The sequence below is a fragment of the Lemur catta genome, chromosome 2, assembly GCF_020740605.2.
Source record: "Lemur catta isolate mLemCat1 chromosome 2, mLemCat1.pri, whole genome shotgun sequence".
Taxonomy (NCBI): domain Eukaryota; kingdom Metazoa; phylum Chordata; class Mammalia; order Primates; family Lemuridae; genus Lemur; species Lemur catta.
The window spans coordinates 8,025,464-8,041,956 of NC_059129.1; the positions used below are offsets into that span (position 1 = coordinate 8,025,464).

Sequence of the window (16,493 nt, forward strand, 5' to 3'; positions counted from 1 at the left end):
TTCTCTACCTTGCCCATTTGTTTCAAATGCTCCAATATCGTTGAAATAGTAACGTCAAACCTTGCTAATTCACACATAGGTTGAGATGGGTTCTCTTCCACTAAAGCTTTCAGCTTATTATCCACCTTGGTCACAGGTTGCCTACATGACTCATTTTCAAGATTAAAATCACCAGAATGGAACTTCTCAAACCATCGACATACTATGCATTAGCCACATCCCTCCCAAACACTTCAGTGATATTCCGAGCTGTGCGCTGCATTGGTTCCATGACGGAATTCATATTTGAAAGTAACACGAATTTTTGACTTATCCATGGTTTCACAAAAATTGCTCTAAAAAGAAAAATTTGAAAGATAAGCACAAGCCAAACTGTGCGTTTGAAAGACTGAGGATATACCTCCACAATAAAAATAAAACAAATAGTGTCAACATGAAATGTCAGAGATACCAACTGTCAAACTCAGTACTTAAAGAAACTTCATATTTAAAGTAACCTCATATATTTAAACTCTGGCAGCCGTGCTCAGTGAGTATCGCTTTCTTCTGCCATCTTCTCCCTCAGGAGACGCTAGTCTCTGCCCACAGGCCTGGGTTCTGGCACCATCCAAAGTCAGGAACCTGGCTGGGCGCTGTGGCTCAGGCCTATAATCCTAGCGCTCTGTGAGGCTGAGGCAGGAGGATCACTGGAGGTCAGGAGTTCGAGACCAGCCTGAGCAAGAGCAAGACCCCATCTCTACTAAAACTAGAAAAATCAGCTGGGCGTGGTGGCATGCCCCTGTAGTCCCTGGTACTCAGGAGGCTGAGGCAGGAGAATCGCTTGAGCCCAGGAATTGGAGGTTGCTGTAAGCTATGGTGATGCCACAGCACTCTAGCACAGGTGACAGAGCGAGTCTCCATCTTAAAAAAAAAAAAAGTCAAGAACCTGAGCAAAAACCTTGCAATCTTTGATGTGGTTTCCAGTCAACAGAGCAACATCCCAGGGGTACTGGCCACAAATGCAGATTTCTAGACCCAACCCAGGCCCTCCCTCGAGGCCATGCCGATGACTAGCCGGGTTGCACGGCCTCAGTCTACCGGAGTCTGCCAAGGCGGTGGGGGCGGGGGGCCACACCTCCAGCCTCACTTATCTCCACCGTCCCTGGCTCAAAACGTGTGAAGTGGTCTGATGGGACACTGGGACTCAAGGACTCCACTGGCAAAAGTCAGACCCTCCAGACCAGCCACTTGCCACAGACCAGCTTCCCACCTGCTCTTCCTGCCACCAGGACTAAGAAAGTCCCGCTTCTCCCTGGAGAGAACTTGTGGGACCCCGTTTCCCAGTGACTGGGGATGAAGCTTCCAGTCCACGTGAATTAAGCCAGAGGACGAGGTAAGGCCCATCACACTCAGGTCAGAGTCACCAGAGTTAAGAAGGCTTCTAAAATTCCCCTGTGCTCTGCCTGGTCCCCCCTCCTCCCACAGCCCCTGGCAACCACAGACCTTTGCACCGTCTCCATAGTTTCGCCTTTTCCAGAATGTCATAGAGTTGGAATCACGCAGCATGCAGCCTTTTCAGACTGGAGGAGCTTTCTTTTTAAACCACCAAAAGATAGTGCCATTTTGCAGAGCTAGAGCGAGTGTGAAGGTCAGACATATCCCCGGTGTAGAGACGACCTAACCAGCAGGGGGCGCAGTGTGTTTTCCCGCCTGAGTGGAAGATGTCACTTAAGGTTTTGGCCTCGATGAATGACAACTGCAGCATCTCTTATCTTTGAGATAAAGATCACAGGGAGAAGCCTGCTTCCTGGTGATAATTAGTAATGTTGGAAAAGCCAGGGTCATGGGGGAGGGGGTGGGGGGTGATGGCTCATCTCTTTGCTTATCTGTTCAATTACTGTGTGACCTTAGAAAGGTTACTTAACTTCTCTGGGCTTGTTTACTCATTGGCAAAATGAAGGGGTCAGAAATGATTGGTAAGTGTCTTCCGGCTCCACATTGGGTTCAAGTGGAGAATGGAGGGGCAACAAGGAAGTACACAGGAGTTATCACATAAAAATAGCATTGCATGCAGTTGGGGAGAGAGATTATTCCAAAAGCCTGGGCGCAGTGGCTCACTCCTGTGATCTCAGCACTATGGGAGGTCAAGGTGGGAGGATCACTTGAGGCCAGAAGATTGAGACCAGCCTGGGCAACATAGCAAGACTCCATCTCTACAAAAAAAATGTTTAAAAATTAGCCAGGCATGGTGGCACGTGCCTGTAGTCCCAGCTACTCAGGAAGCTAAGGTGGGAGGATAGCTTGAGCTTAGGAATTTGGGGTCACAATGAGCTCCGATCAGGCCATGGTGCTCTAGCCTGGGCCATGGAGCAAGACCTTGTCTCCAAAAAAAAAAAAATTACAGACAAAGTATACGAGAGCACCCTGTTCACAGAAAATGACGCAAAAAGGACACAAATAGATTTTCATCATACTAAGAGCCTCAACCTCAGCCATAAAAGAAATGCAAATTAAAAGTAGCAACTGTGTTTCTTTAAAGTTAAACGCACACCTACCATGTGACCCAGCTACTCCACTGAGACACGAGCAAGAAGAGCAACCACACAGACTCGCCCATGAATATTCACTGCAGCTTTGATTGTAGTAGCTCAAAACCGGAAAACACCCAAATGTCCACTGATAGTGAATGGACAAATTGTGCTACATCCACACAATGGAATATTACTCAGCAACAAAGAAGAACTGGTGCTCACAACAACACAATGAACCTCACAATAGTTCTGAGTGAAAAACACCAGGAAAAAAAAATACGTTCTGTATGACCCCATTTATATAAAATTCTAGAAAATGCAAGCTATTCTATAGTGACAGACGGCAGATCAGCGGTTGCCTGGGGAGGTACGAAAGGCAGGATCCCAGGGAGGAAAACTTTGAAGATAATAAATGTTCACTATCCTGATTGTGGTGATAGTTTCATGGGTATAAACATATGTCAATATCGATCAGATTCTATACTTTAAATATGCACAGTTCATTGTATGTCAATTATACTCCAATTATTTTTCACAAACTACCATGAGATATCCTGTTCATTTACCCGTTGATAAAGATAAAACATTGTTCGAGACCCCGTCTCTACTAAAAATAGAAAGAAATTATCTGGCCAACTAAAAATATGTATAGAAAAAAAAAAAATTAGCCAGGCATGGTGGTGCACACCTGTAGTCCCAGCTACTGGGGAGGCTGAGACAGTAGGATCGCTTAAGCCCAGGAGTTTGAGGTTGCTGTGAGCTAGGGTGATGCCACAGCACTCACTCTAGCCCAGGCAACAGAGCGAGACTCTGTCTCAAAAAAAAAAAAAAAGATAAAACATTGTGACAAAACAGGATTTTGGCTAACTGTAGGGAAATAAGCACATACATCCACTATTATGGGGGCAGAAATTAGCACAACCTTTAAGGAAGAAATCTAGCAAAACTGCTAAAATTTAATGTGCACTTACTTTTAACCCACTTCTAGAAGATGTACCACTTTTAGAAATTTACCTATATTAATTTTTTATTGCTGTCACAACACATTACCAGAATACATAGGTGTTGCTTTAAGCTGCTAAATTTAGCAGTTTAAAACAACATGTAGGCCGGGCGCAGTGGCTCACATCTGTAATCCTAGCACTCTGGGAGGCTGAGGCAGGTGGATCACTCGAGGTCAGGAGTTCGAGACCAGCCTGAGCAAGAGCAAGAGCGAGACCTCGTCTCTACTAAAAATAGAAAGAAATTATCTGGACAACTAAAAATATAGAGAGAAAATTAGCCGGGCATGGTGGCACATGCCTGTAGTCCCAGCTACTCGGGAGGCTGAGGCAGGAGGATCGCTTCAGCCCAGGAGTTTGAGGTTGCTGTGAGCTAGGCTGACGCCACGGCACTCACTCTAGCCCAGGCAACAAAGACTCCGTCTCAAAAAAAAAAAAAAAGAAGAGCAAATCCATGTATTTTTCTTGTGAATGTGTAGAACTCTCTGGAAGGATCCCCCAGAACTGGGAACAAGGGTTTTGTCTGGGGGAAAAACTGGGTGAAGGGCCAGAGGTGTGAGGGAGAGTCCACTGTTATGGTACAATTTGAATTTTATTCTAGGGTATACGATGCTTATTCAAAAATAAATTGTTTTTAAGTAAAAAGGCCAAGAAGCCTGGATGAAATATTGGCGACTCATGGAGAACGAGGACATGGGGCCATCAGGGAAAAGCAGGACACGGCGTGTGGATGTTTTGCAGGGGGAAGGGGGAAGACAGAGAGCTCCACCCTTGGAGTGTGTGAAACTCTCAAAAACAGGCAGTATATTTCCCAGGGCAGAGACCACCTTCCCTCCTGTATCTCTCCCTCGAGTCACCTTCATGCTGTGGCCACAAGGAAGAGGCACATTTTCATCGTCCCAGAAAGTCTGCTTCAAGCAAGTAATCTTGCAGATATTCACACACGGGGAGGTACTCAAAAAACATTCGGCGATTGTTAAACGAATAGGATACGTATTAGGAACCAACACCTACACGGGAGCAGAGGAGTGGAAATCAAAGAGACTCAAACTCAGTGGCACAATCAATGATCACATACTACGCATCCTTGCATTGCTTTTTAGCAGAATATTATGGGGACAAAATTAAAATTCTCATGGCTCTCGTGTAGGGTACTGGGAGGTCTCCTGTGAGCGATGCGCTCCTGGAATCACTCGTTTTCCTTCAGGCAAAAGAAGAACCTAGACGACTGCAGGCCCTTTGAATCACCCATGAGGCTACCTCAAGGCCTCTTCCCCCGGGATTAAGGCTCCAGCCATCCAGACCACACGCCATGAAGCGACAGAGACCCCTCATGCAAGCCGGGCTCCATGGAGCTCCGAGAGCCCAAAGGACCGACGGAGCAGCCGGGATTTCAGGGCAACAGGGGAGCCCAGATTTGTCTGCCTGCTCCCTCCTGCCCATGGCTGTCACCATCTGAGACTCAAAAAGTAGAAGGGACACACCCAGCATGGGGCCCTCCAGGCCCAAGTCCCAGCCCCACATCCACTAGTGAAACACCTGTTAGCAGCAGCTGGTCTGCCTGGCCCTGTCTTCTGAGTCCCAGCCTCACTCAGTCGGCATCTGGGAGTGGAGTTACCTGCTAACCCTTCTCCGTTTTCTCCTAGCTGGAGCTGCAGTGCCACCACCTCCTGAGCCCAGTTCCCTCCCCGCCACCCAACGCCAGCGAGGCCTCCAGGGCCAGTCTTCATTGAGCACTAATGCAGTAACATCCCTGGGGACATCCTGCCTGATAAGAGGTCAGTGTCTGTTTACCTGCAGCCTGGGCCAAGCCGGCTACTCTCTGGTCACAGTGTGATTTCTGGTGGCTGCTTGGTCCATGCGGTAGCGGCGTGATCTCTAGAGGGGCGGGAGGCAAAGCCAGCCATGCAGGCAATTGGCCACCACCACTTGCCAAGAAAAACCCTGGACACCAAGGCTCCGGCAAGCTCCCATGGCCGTCAGTGCTCTGTGCATGTTGCCACACTCCCTTGAAGGGTGAAGCAAGTGCCGTCCACACGGGCCACTGGGACAGGGTAACTGGAAGCTCGTGCCTGGTTTCCTCGGACTCTGCCCTACATGTCTTTTCCTTCTGCAGATTTTACTTTATCTTTCCCTGTAATAAACCATAACCATGAGTAGAGTGACTCTTCCCAGTTCTGAAGTCCTTCCAGACGGTGGTCGTGGGGACTTCCCCAAACAGCAAGCGCCTACTGTGTGCCAGGCACTGTTCTAGGCGTGAGAGACACAGCACTGAGAGGCAAGACAGACGAAAGGCCCTGCCCTCGTGGAGCCAACTTTCTGGCGCAGGGAGACAGAGGAGAAACGAGATAGATAAGCTGATTTTTCAGTGGTAGAATTATGGGCAGCCTGGGACACAGGGCTGGCACCTCTGAGCAAGTCTCAGGACCAGGCAGTGTGCAGCTTTGACAAGCTGGAGCAGAACGAGCCAAGCAGGTGAGACTCCACTTTGCAAGAACCGGCTACCTGTGTCCCCTCCCCACCGTCTGCTGCCAGGTATGGGTGTCTGCAGCAGCACACCTGGGTCAGCGTGAGGACGGAGCTGGTGGCCACCCTGGCAGGTCATTTGAAACCCCCTACCCACTTCCTTCCACCAGTGGGCCGTGGGGGCTGCCTCCGTCCCAGAAAACAGGAAAATGCATAGTTTGTGAGTGCTAAGAGAAAAAAGTTCAAGCACAAAAAGGAAAGGAAAGGTTGGGTCTGGGAGGGTTGACATTTTAGCCGAGTCCCAGCTTAGAACTTGGGACCAGTAACTACACCTTTGAGAATTTCAGTTTCTTTGTCTATTAAACAGAGAGGGGACACTCACCTTACAGAATCATTGTGAAATGAAATGACAGAACACATCCTGCCCATGGCAGGCGTCAACACGACACTCACAGTCGCTCTGTGACAGGGGTGAACCATGATGATTGGTCGTTACGCTCCCGGCATCTGCAAACCTGCTCACCTCCCACTAATTTCGCTTTACTAATCACAGGTCAGCGCCATTTCGTAATCAGAGATCTAATGCCAGGAGCCCCGCAGAGCTGCCGGCGTCTGGGGAGCCCATTAGAGCACCCCCAGACATGGGAGAGTGAAGCCCCAGATCACTCACCGCCACGGTACAGCCAGAGGCTAACACTGGAGAAAGCACGACCACCTCTTCCAGCTTCCCGGGGACTGGGCAGCAGCCGAGGGTCAGGTGCACCAGCCGGATGTGGGGTCCTGGCAGTTTCACGGACTGGGGGTGGTGCAGGAGGCAGCTAGAAGTGGCAAAGTATGGGGTCCTGAGTCAGAGTGGGGGAAAGTAACTTCCAGGTTCTCCTCCTTCCCCCCATGAAAAGGCCTCACCAGGGCCACCTGCCCGAGGCTGCAGACGCAGAGATCTGGGACTGAAGGCTGCAGGGCTGGGAATGCAGACGTCTGAATGCAGATAGCAGAGCTGGCATCACCCTGCCCTCGGAGGCTGCGGTGCACGGCCGTGCCCCAGGGGCGGGGTGGGAGGGCAGCCCCCGGAGCCTGCCGGGTAAATCCTTTGCGATCGCCTGTAATCAGGCCTGAAAAAAATCACATGTGGGCTTTTAACCAGGGGCAGACTCTCAGCTGGACCGAGGCGGGGCATCGCTCCCACCTGGCCTCAGGAGCGGCGTCCACACGTGGCACGTGCCCGGGACAGCCCCAGTTCTGTCCTGGCAAACGCATTAATAGCCACCTTTTCATATTCAACACGTCCTACCCAGGCTTACCACAGTGATCATTTTTAAAAGAATATGGAAGAAAACTGTTTAAATCATTTTACCACAAATGGCACAAAGCTTTTTTTTTTTTTTTTTTTTTGCACAGCCAATACGATGAGTAGCAGTTATAGAATCGTGAACTTTTTAAAGATAAAGTAACCATCAATAGATGCACGGATAAACAAAATGTGGGATGTCCAGGCAAGGGCACACTACCTGGTCATGACGTGGCTTTCACGCCACAACACGGACGCACCCTGAAAACATTCTGTAAAGTGAAAGAAGCCATGTTCTATGACTCTGTTTACATGAAATGTCCAGAATGGGCAAATCTGTAGAGATAGAAAATACGTCAGCGGTTGCCAGGGTGGGGTTGGCGGGGACAACGACGGGGTATGGGGCTTCTTGTTGAGATGTGGAAGTGTTCTAAAATTGATTGTGGTGGTGGTCGCACAACTCGTATTAATACTAAAAAACTATGAATCGTACACCTTGCATCGGTGAGTTGTGTGGCATGTGAATGACATCTCAATGAAGCTATTTGCCAAAAATCCCAAACAGTTCTTCCCTGGAAGCCCTGTGTGAGCGGCAGTTGACGGAGGAGCGTCTAGGTAGAGTCCAAGTGCTTCTTTCTGCAGTAAGAGGCCTGCCTCTGCCACCGCCTGTCCCCCCCATTTCTTAGCTACTCAGAGACCCACGAGCCACCTCACCTGGGCCTCAGCTCTGTAATCAACCCCCGCTTCCACGTAGCCCGGCAGAAACACACCTGCCCGGCGTTCGTTCCCCCCAGCTGCTGGGGCCCCACGGTAATGACCCTCACGTGAGGACTGTAACACGCTTGTTCCTGCTCCCAGGAATGGGCCCTGTGACCCATGACCCAAGGAGGACACAGGTGGATGCAAAAGAGTTGCCTTGACGATGGCACTCTCAGTCCAGGCAGGGAGGCAGCCCCCACGGCCCACGGGTGGAAGGAAGGGCTGAGGGGCTTTCAAGTGACCTGCCAGGGTGGCTGCCAGCTCCGTCCTCGTGCTGACCCAGGTGTGCTGCTGCAGACACCCACACCTGGCAGCAGACGGTGGGGAGGGGACACAGGTAGCCGGTTCTTGCAAAATGGAGTCTCACCTGCTTGGCTCGTTCTGCTCCAGCTTGTCAAAGCTGCACACTGCCTGGTCCTGACACTTGCTCATGGGTGCCACACCTGTGTCTCAAGGGGTTCCCTAGCTCCCCTCCAAGCTTGCCCCTCACAGGTCAAGAGCGCTATCTCCTGGCATGTTCCAGTATGTTCTGAAGTGTTCTAGAATGTTCTGACATGTCCATAGTCTCCCCTGGGACCTGTCCGTTTCCCAACACAGGCATTTAGAGCTGGAAGCATCAGCCTGCCTCTTTAGAGAAGAGAGGAACTCTGGGAGGTTTAAATGACTTGCCTCAGCCACACAACGGTTGCAAGTGGCTCGGTCTCCGGTCTTGATGAATTAACTGTTTTCACTTCGTTTTTTCTTCCCAGATTCAGCAAGCATGTACGGTCCACTAGAACCCAGCACTGTACTCATTCCAAAGATGTTGATTCCGAAGTCCTGTCCTCAAATTCTACCCTTTGCTTTCCAATTATTTAATTGGCTATTATAGTTTTGTTACACTTGTGAATGGTTACTACTCCATTTAAATAACCACTCCGATGTACACTGCATTCACAATTCACTCCATCCCCATCTTACCAGTTGTCACATTAGATGATACAAATTGGCATGTTTTATTGAGGTGAAATTCACCTGCAAAAAATTAAGCAATTTTAAAGTGAACAATTCAGTGGCAATTAGTACATTCCCAGTGTTGTGCAGCCCCCACCTCTAGTTGCAAACATTTTCATCAGCCCCAGAGGAGACCCCGTACCCACGAAGCAGTCATTCCCCTCCTCCCAGCCCTGACAACCGCCAGCCAGTCTGTTTTCTGTCTCTGTGGGTCACCTATTCTGCATATTTCATATAAATGGAGTCATACACTACGTGACCTATGTCTGGCTACTTTCACTCAGCGTGTTTTCGGGGTTCGCCCACATCGTAGCATGTGTCAGTGCTGCATTCCTTGGTACGGAAATCGGCATATTTTAACCACAGGCTGGGGTGAGTGAGAGACACCCGATTCTCAAGCACGGGAAATGTTTTCTTCGACCCGTGCACTTTGCCCAAGAGCTCTCAATGGGAGCGATGTTGTCCCCACTAGGGGATATTTAGCGATGTCTGGAGCCATTTTTGATTGTCACAACTGGGGACTGCTGCTGGCATCTAGTGGGCAGAGCCCGGGGTGATGCTGAGCATCCTGTTATACAACGCACAGTCCTGGCCTCCTCAGCAAGGATGATCTGGCCCCGGAGTGAGGCTGAGAGCCCTGACTTCCGTGTCTTCTCTCTGGCCCATCTGATCTCAGTACTCACGGAACAGCATTTCTCAAACGTGCCTGTCCTTAGGAAGCACCTGGGCACTTTCTTTCTTCCTTCTTTTTAAGAGATGGGGTCTCACTAGTTGCCCAGGCTGGAGTGGCGTGGCCATTCACAGGCACGGTCATAGCTCACCGCAGCCTCGAACTCCTGGGCTCAAGCCAGCCTCCTGCCTGAGCCTCCCAGGTAGCTGGGACTACAGGCGCATGCCACAACGCCCTGCCATTTCTTAAAAATGCATATTCCTGGGCCCCCTCTGAATCAGAATCTCCATGCACAGGGCCCAGGAATCTGTATTTTAACAAGCCCAAGGCGAATTTCGGGACCAGGAGTCACTCTGCTATGAATTGCTCAGCTGCCCAGTGTAAATCACACTTATTTCCGAACCTCTGTTACTTTGTTTGTAAAACGATGATGCTTTTCCTTTCAATCTGGAATAGTCCTTGGCAGGATTGGTGAAGACAATATTCGAGGAAATGTTTACACGCAAGATTACCTTATCATAATGCACAAAGCGATCCTGAAATGACGTTCTTGTTTAGATTCCCCGAGAGCACGCAGCCCGCCCTCCTATCTGCTGCTGTGTCTGGGGAACGTGTCACACACCCAGTAGCCCCGACCGAATAAACCTCGGCGCCGTGGACTCCCACATCAATGACGGAGCCCTGCACACTAACACCAGCCACCAGGCCGGGCCGGTGACCTGGGGTCATGCCGGAGCCACCAGCTGGTCAGGGCCATCTTAGCACTTCCATGGGCCTCTTCCTCCATAAAAATATATTAAAAAGTATATTTTATGACTGTGTTGGTATTAATATAATATAAAGAGAAATAGGATCCAGGCTGGATTTATTATTATAATATTATAGTCAGGCTTTTTTCCTTCTGACTAAAAAAATAATAATATTAAAGCTCTTCTGTGAGCCCCAAGCACGGCAGTTCCTGGGGGACAGGCTGATTGACCTGGGGTGTGGCCTGAGCAGGAAGGTCTTAAATGCTCCCCAGGGGATGGCCCTGGCCCTGTGGCGGACGTGTCACCAAGAGCCTTTCCCAGCTGGATTCACCCACCTGTAGCCTAACCCGTGATTGACAAGGTCAGAGAGGCCAGGTGTGATCCACTCCACCCTGTGGGACAATGGAAGGAATAATCCTTAGTGCCCTTTAGTCCCTGAGATCAGTGAGGTGACAGTCATTTATCTTCCCACAGGAGGGCTCCCAAGCTGAGGACCGAAGGCTTCCAGGAGGGGGGGCTCCAGAGAGTTCCAACCCTTCTTCTTTCTGTACGCGCACCTGGAGACACACACAGGGACACGACACACACACACACACAGGGCCAGATGCAGCTACAGAGACACCCAAACCCACCTCACACGCACCCCACACACACCCAGACCCTCCCCAACAAACACCCACTGACACCCCCACCCCACACACTCACGTGCACCATCTGGTCACTGGTAAAGACCTGAAGAGACAGGCTAGACACAAAACAAGGAGGAAGACATTTAGTTATAAGAGAAAAACAACCAAGCCGGGAAAGACAAACCAATACAACTACAGAGGCCCTCCGTGAAAATGTGGGGAAACTGTCCTGTAGCTTGTGTCGCAGCAGATCAGGCTCAGGCTGCCACGCACGGGGGATGTCGCTGTGACCAGAAGTCCCGCCAGGCTCTCGGGAGCTCACTGCCGTGCTGCTGCTGGGGCCCGGGTTCGAGCCGTGCAGAAGACTGGGACCCCAGCCCGTGCGACCTCTCCACGAGGCATATGATGGTCGTTTTTTTCCTACCACTTTAATTTCAGACAAAAGCAAGAAATACAAATTATACTTAGAAAACTACTCTTCAAACTGCATTCTTACCACGCACCTTCTTCCCTACTCTCTCTAGAATCCCCTGCAAACAAATCAACAGAAACGGTTGAACATGATTGTCAAATGTGTACCACTTTCTCTTTTTCCAAAATGTCCCCACTGGTAATGGTGAAGTCTGCTCTCCTCGAAGGAGCCCAGGTCCCAGAGGGCGTCTCCACCCTCGTGGGCAAACACCTGGGAGACCCTCGGGGCGGATCTGACATTTTCTCCTGGCCACCGGCAGGTACACAGAGCCACGTCCCACTGGAATCCGCCTACTTCCTGAAGCAAAGCCTGTCTTCCTGTTTACCAACAGGACGTGGGGACACAGCGAGCCAAGGACTGTCTCCAGGGGCTGCCGCTGTCCGGAAGAATAGGGAAGAAACCCAGCGATTCCACCCAGAGGGGGAGAAAGAGCAAATTACATGACACAAGGACGACACAGAACAGCAACGAACTTTCCTGAGGAAGCTAGACTTGCCTGGCTTTGAGACCTGACGCCATCTCCTGACGGGAGACACGTCAGAATGACATAATTGTAGTGGAGGACGTGTCCCTCCCTACGATACCCCGCTTTCCTGCACCCCCACCCCACAGTTTGTAATGTTAGGTTTTCTCATGCGATGTCTCCCTCTCCCCGCTTATCACCAGTTCCACAAGGGAGGGGACAGTGTCCACCCCTTCACTGCCGTACCCCAAGCTGGGCATACGGGTGAACGCCTGAGTTCACCTGGGGACTCCCGAGAATGCACCAGAGTTTGCCACGCCTTCTCGGAGGGTGCATGAGATGCTGGGACGCGGCAGCCACCCCGCTGCACCTGTCACGCTCTGAGCAGGCCCAGAAGGTGCAATGGCGCTCGGGCCGGCCGAGGAGTCGAGGTGCAGGTCTCCCTGCTCCCAGTCCCGCTCCGCTGCCACCAGGCTGCCCCAAATGACTCTCGCTTCAGAAGGTGACAAAGTTCTCCACGCCAGGGTGGCTGCACAAGGGTAGCCCTTGCTGGATGAGGTTTTTGCAATAAGGACACAATTCCTGAAGAGGCCACCAGGCAGTTAAGTTAAACAGAATCACGATCTAACCCAGCAATTCTATCCCTAGGTATGTACCCAAGGGAACCGACAACACATGTCCACACAACCACCTGGGAAGCAATGTCCACAGTAGCTTTATTCACAACAGCCAGAGGCAGAAATAACCCAAATGTCAATCGAAGGATAAAGGGAGAAACCAATTGCCCTGTCCATATAATGGAATATTATTCAGCCACAAAAAGGAACGAACAAAGCACGGATACACGTTACAACGTGGATGAAACTCACTTATGCTAAGTGAAAGACCCCGGACACAAAGACCACACACTATGTGATTCCATTTATATGAAATGCCCAGTAGAGGCAAGTCTGGAGAGACAGAAAACAGATCAGGGACTGCCGGGCCGGGGGAGGGGAGGAGGGCATGGGGAGGGACTGCTAATGGGTGTGAGGCTTTATTGTGGGCTGATGAAAATGTTTTGGAACTAGGTAGAAGTGTTGGTTACAAAACATTGCAAAGGCACTAAAAGGCGAATTTTAGATAAGAAGAGAGGAAGAAAGGAAGGGAGGGAGGGAGGGAGGGAAAGAAACAGGAAGTGAGGAAGAAAGAAGCCACTGGAAGTGTTGGCAGAGCAGTGCGAAGCCTACTGTTCCCTCTTCCCAGGCAGGGTCATGTTTTCTACCTTGACAGTATAATGCCTCAAATACAGCAGGAGTCAATCAAAGATAAACAAAGTGAAATCCACAAATATATCAACGAGAGGCTTCCAAATCTTACCCCGACACACACTTTGCACTGTGACCCCCCCCAACACCCACACATCTGCATATCCAAAAGTTTCATAAGCAATACTCAGCTCTATTGCCAGTAATACATTGTGATTTTGGACACATCCACTAAGTTGATTTTGCCCATTTGGGCAACTGTGGACAAGATCACTTAGCAGACACGGCAGGACTAAGAGCTTTGCGAGTACGTCCATGTGTACTTACATATATCCAACATGGAACATGATCTAGCACTAATAAGAAACACGCTACCCAGCCATGAAAAGACATGGAGGAACCTTAAATGCGTATGACTAAGTGAAAGAAGCCAATCTGAAAAGGCTACATACTGTGGGATCCCAAGGATACAACATTCTGGAAAAGGCAAAACCGTGGAGAGTAAAAAGTAAGTGGTTGCCAAGGGTTAGGGTGGCGTAGGAGGGATGGACAGGCAGAGCTCAGGGTTTTCAGGGTGGTGAAACCATTCTGTGCGATGCCATACTGGTGGCTACATGTCACACACACTTGTCCAAACCCATAGAATGTGCAACCCAGAGTGAACTCTAATGTAAACCATGGGCTTTGGGTAATAACAATGTGTCAATGTAGGTGCATGAATTGTAACAAATGTGCAACTCTGGTGGGGGATGTTGATAGTGAGGGAGGCTCTGCATGCATGAGGCAGGGGGTACGTAGGAAATAATCTATTTAAAAGGGAAAAAAAGTACTTAAATGGGAGAACATATTCCTGATGCTGCAGAGAGCAGTGGCGAGACGGTTAGTTAAATGCACTAGACTGTACACTTGCCTGTGAACTGTTTTCTTACTTTTCATTTTAACCTCTCTGAGCCTCAGAATCCTGTTTCTTTAAAATTCTTACATTAAAAAAAAATCCCAAACTACTCCTAGTCTCTCTTTCATGCCCTTGCTAGATCTACTTCCAATTCACTCCTGTGCCTGTAAAAACCAGACAAATTGTAAACATTTGAGGCACAAAGGCATAGATAACTTTAATAAGGATCCAAAATGCAAATCAGAATTCTGCAAGGAAAATTCCAATGTCTAGATTCACTCCTCACAGAAATCTTGAGCCCAGAAAGCCAGAGAAGCATTTTAACATCCCAAACACAACAGGCTCTCGCTGGGGAAACAACCAAGGCCAAATTGTGAGTAGATGAAGCTACATTTATAAACAGTTCAGTACCCAGCACAAGTGGTCTCTGTAGCGATTGGGAAGCCAGTTGTCCCAGAGAAAACATTGTCATGGGCAATGCTGCCGTTAGCAAGGAATCTATCATGTGCTTAAAGTTTTCTTAAATAGATGTGATGGCTGAATACTTTTTGTTAACAACACACAAACCAACACTTATTACAAGTCCTAGGTGGATGTAACAGTATATAAGATATACAGCCACTTCTGGTTTGAAATTGGTAAAATTCTTCTTTGAGGTCCAAGTACGTAGTAGGTATAAAGCCCTGGCATTCATTGAACAGGATCCAGTGTTTGCAACAGACTAACTCCAAAGTCCCCAACAAACAGTGGCAGAACAAAAGAGCCTTTTAATTTGCAAAAATATGTGAATTAAGTCTGTATTTTGAACAATAAAAAGGAACATCCAATGAATGAATGAATGCTTCCTAATGCACTTGTGTGACATTAAAATGCTACATAATGTATATTTTTTTGGTCCCTGAAATGGGGCTCTTGTTTCGAAGACGTTGCATATGTAATTAATAACAGCTTGGGATCATTTCTATACCACCGTCTGAGCAAAACTGCTAAATATGCATGGTCTTGAATTTTGTCAAGTGAAAGAAAAACCACACCAGCAGGAATCTAGGGAGCAGCAATTTTTTAAGACCATAATTTGGGGTTTAAATGACAATGTAAGCCACACCAAGATGACATTATTTTCCTGCACCTTCCAAAATGAAGCTGCATCATCAGGTAGGCAGGGAGGGGGGTAGGGGGTGGCAGCCATATTCCTAGCATGTTACAATACCCGCCTTTTAGCATCTCACAAAGCATGTTTTGTTCGGAGAATGAATGAGGACAGCTTTCTTCTGTGCATTTTATTAAAACTTGAAAGCTATGGCTTGCTGCCACCGATGACGCCTATTGGGTTCCAACAGCCTAGTGTTCAAATCCGACTCGTTAGCAATCCGCCCAACTCGACATCAGTCATCTTGACATTGCAGGATATTCAGCCAGTCTGAAATTTTTACCAGCAAGGATTTTTCTGCTGTTATGGAGCAAATAAAGGTTCTTTGTAGCAACGGCTAGAAACACAACATGAGACCTTTCTTCACACCGTAAGAATTGATAAATAGTTCATCGAGTGAACCAAAGACTTTATTTCTTAAAAACAGATAACACCAAAGTACTATGTGGTATCCATATTCGTTGCAAAAAAAAAAATAATTACTGTAATTTTCAAAACATCAAATGGACAAGGCAAATCAATGGTTACGACTGTCATTTTCAACAGATATACAGATTTTTGTTCAAGGTCTAATTTTTCTTTCTACATGATATTATTCAGAGGAGATCCCCGTGCCAATGTATTATCAAAACGGGGGCTCCTGAAAGTCAAGCCCAGCTTTGTCCTGATTTCCAAGTGGATGCAGCCGCCAGCCTAGACCGCTGGCTTGCTGCTTGAGTCCTGGAAATCATGGCTTCCGATGTTAGGCAACAAATCGTATCTCTGGAAAACAAGATCAGACTTTAGATTCCTCTGAAACAGCTGCGGTGCCCAAGCTTTCCAGCGCCGTGGCGCTAAGACGTGTTCGGACACGCCTGCCTCCTCTTTCTAAAGCCACCACCGGCAACCCAGACGGGACTCCGCTTTCGCGGCTCCGTGACGGAGGTTTCTTAAGAACCACACTGACCCCAAGGAAAGGCAGTAAATGAAATTATCCATTTCTTTTACTGTTTGTCTCCAGAAAAAAAAAAAAAAAAAAAAAAAACCGGTCTCGCTCTGTTGCCCGGGCTAGAGTGAGTGCCGTGGCATCAGCCCAGCTCACAGCAACGTCAAACTCGTGGGCTCAAGCGATCCTCCTGCCTCAGCCTCCCGAGTAGCTGGGACTACAGGCATGCGCCACCATGCCCAGCTAATTTTTTCTACATATTTTTAGCTGTCCAGA

General features: G+C 48.8%; 1 protein-coding gene and 1 long non-coding RNA gene across 2 annotated transcripts in view; both read right to left on the minus strand.

The window, feature by feature from the left end:
• The window catches only part of LOC123631984, a 56,114-nt gene extending 47,658 nt beyond the window's left edge, over positions 1-8,456 (minus strand). The window contains 5 exon segments of the mRNA XM_045542121.1: positions 6,648-6,795; positions 6,884-7,089; positions 7,526-7,601; positions 7,980-8,331; positions 8,392-8,456. Coding sequence (XP_045398077.1) covers positions 6,648-6,795; positions 6,884-7,089; positions 7,526-7,601; positions 7,980-8,331; positions 8,392-8,456 — 847 coding nt within the window.
• A 2,474-nt stretch (positions 8,457-10,930) lies between these two features.
• LOC123632387 lies at positions 10,931-11,968 on the minus strand. The gene is made up of 3 exons (XR_006733361.1): positions 11,645-11,968; positions 11,142-11,491; positions 10,931-10,993 (listed from the first exon to the last, which is right to left on the minus strand). It is a non-coding gene; the product is annotated as an uncharacterized LOC123632387 (long non-coding RNA).
• Between the last annotated feature and the right edge of the window lie 4,525 nt (positions 11,969-16,493).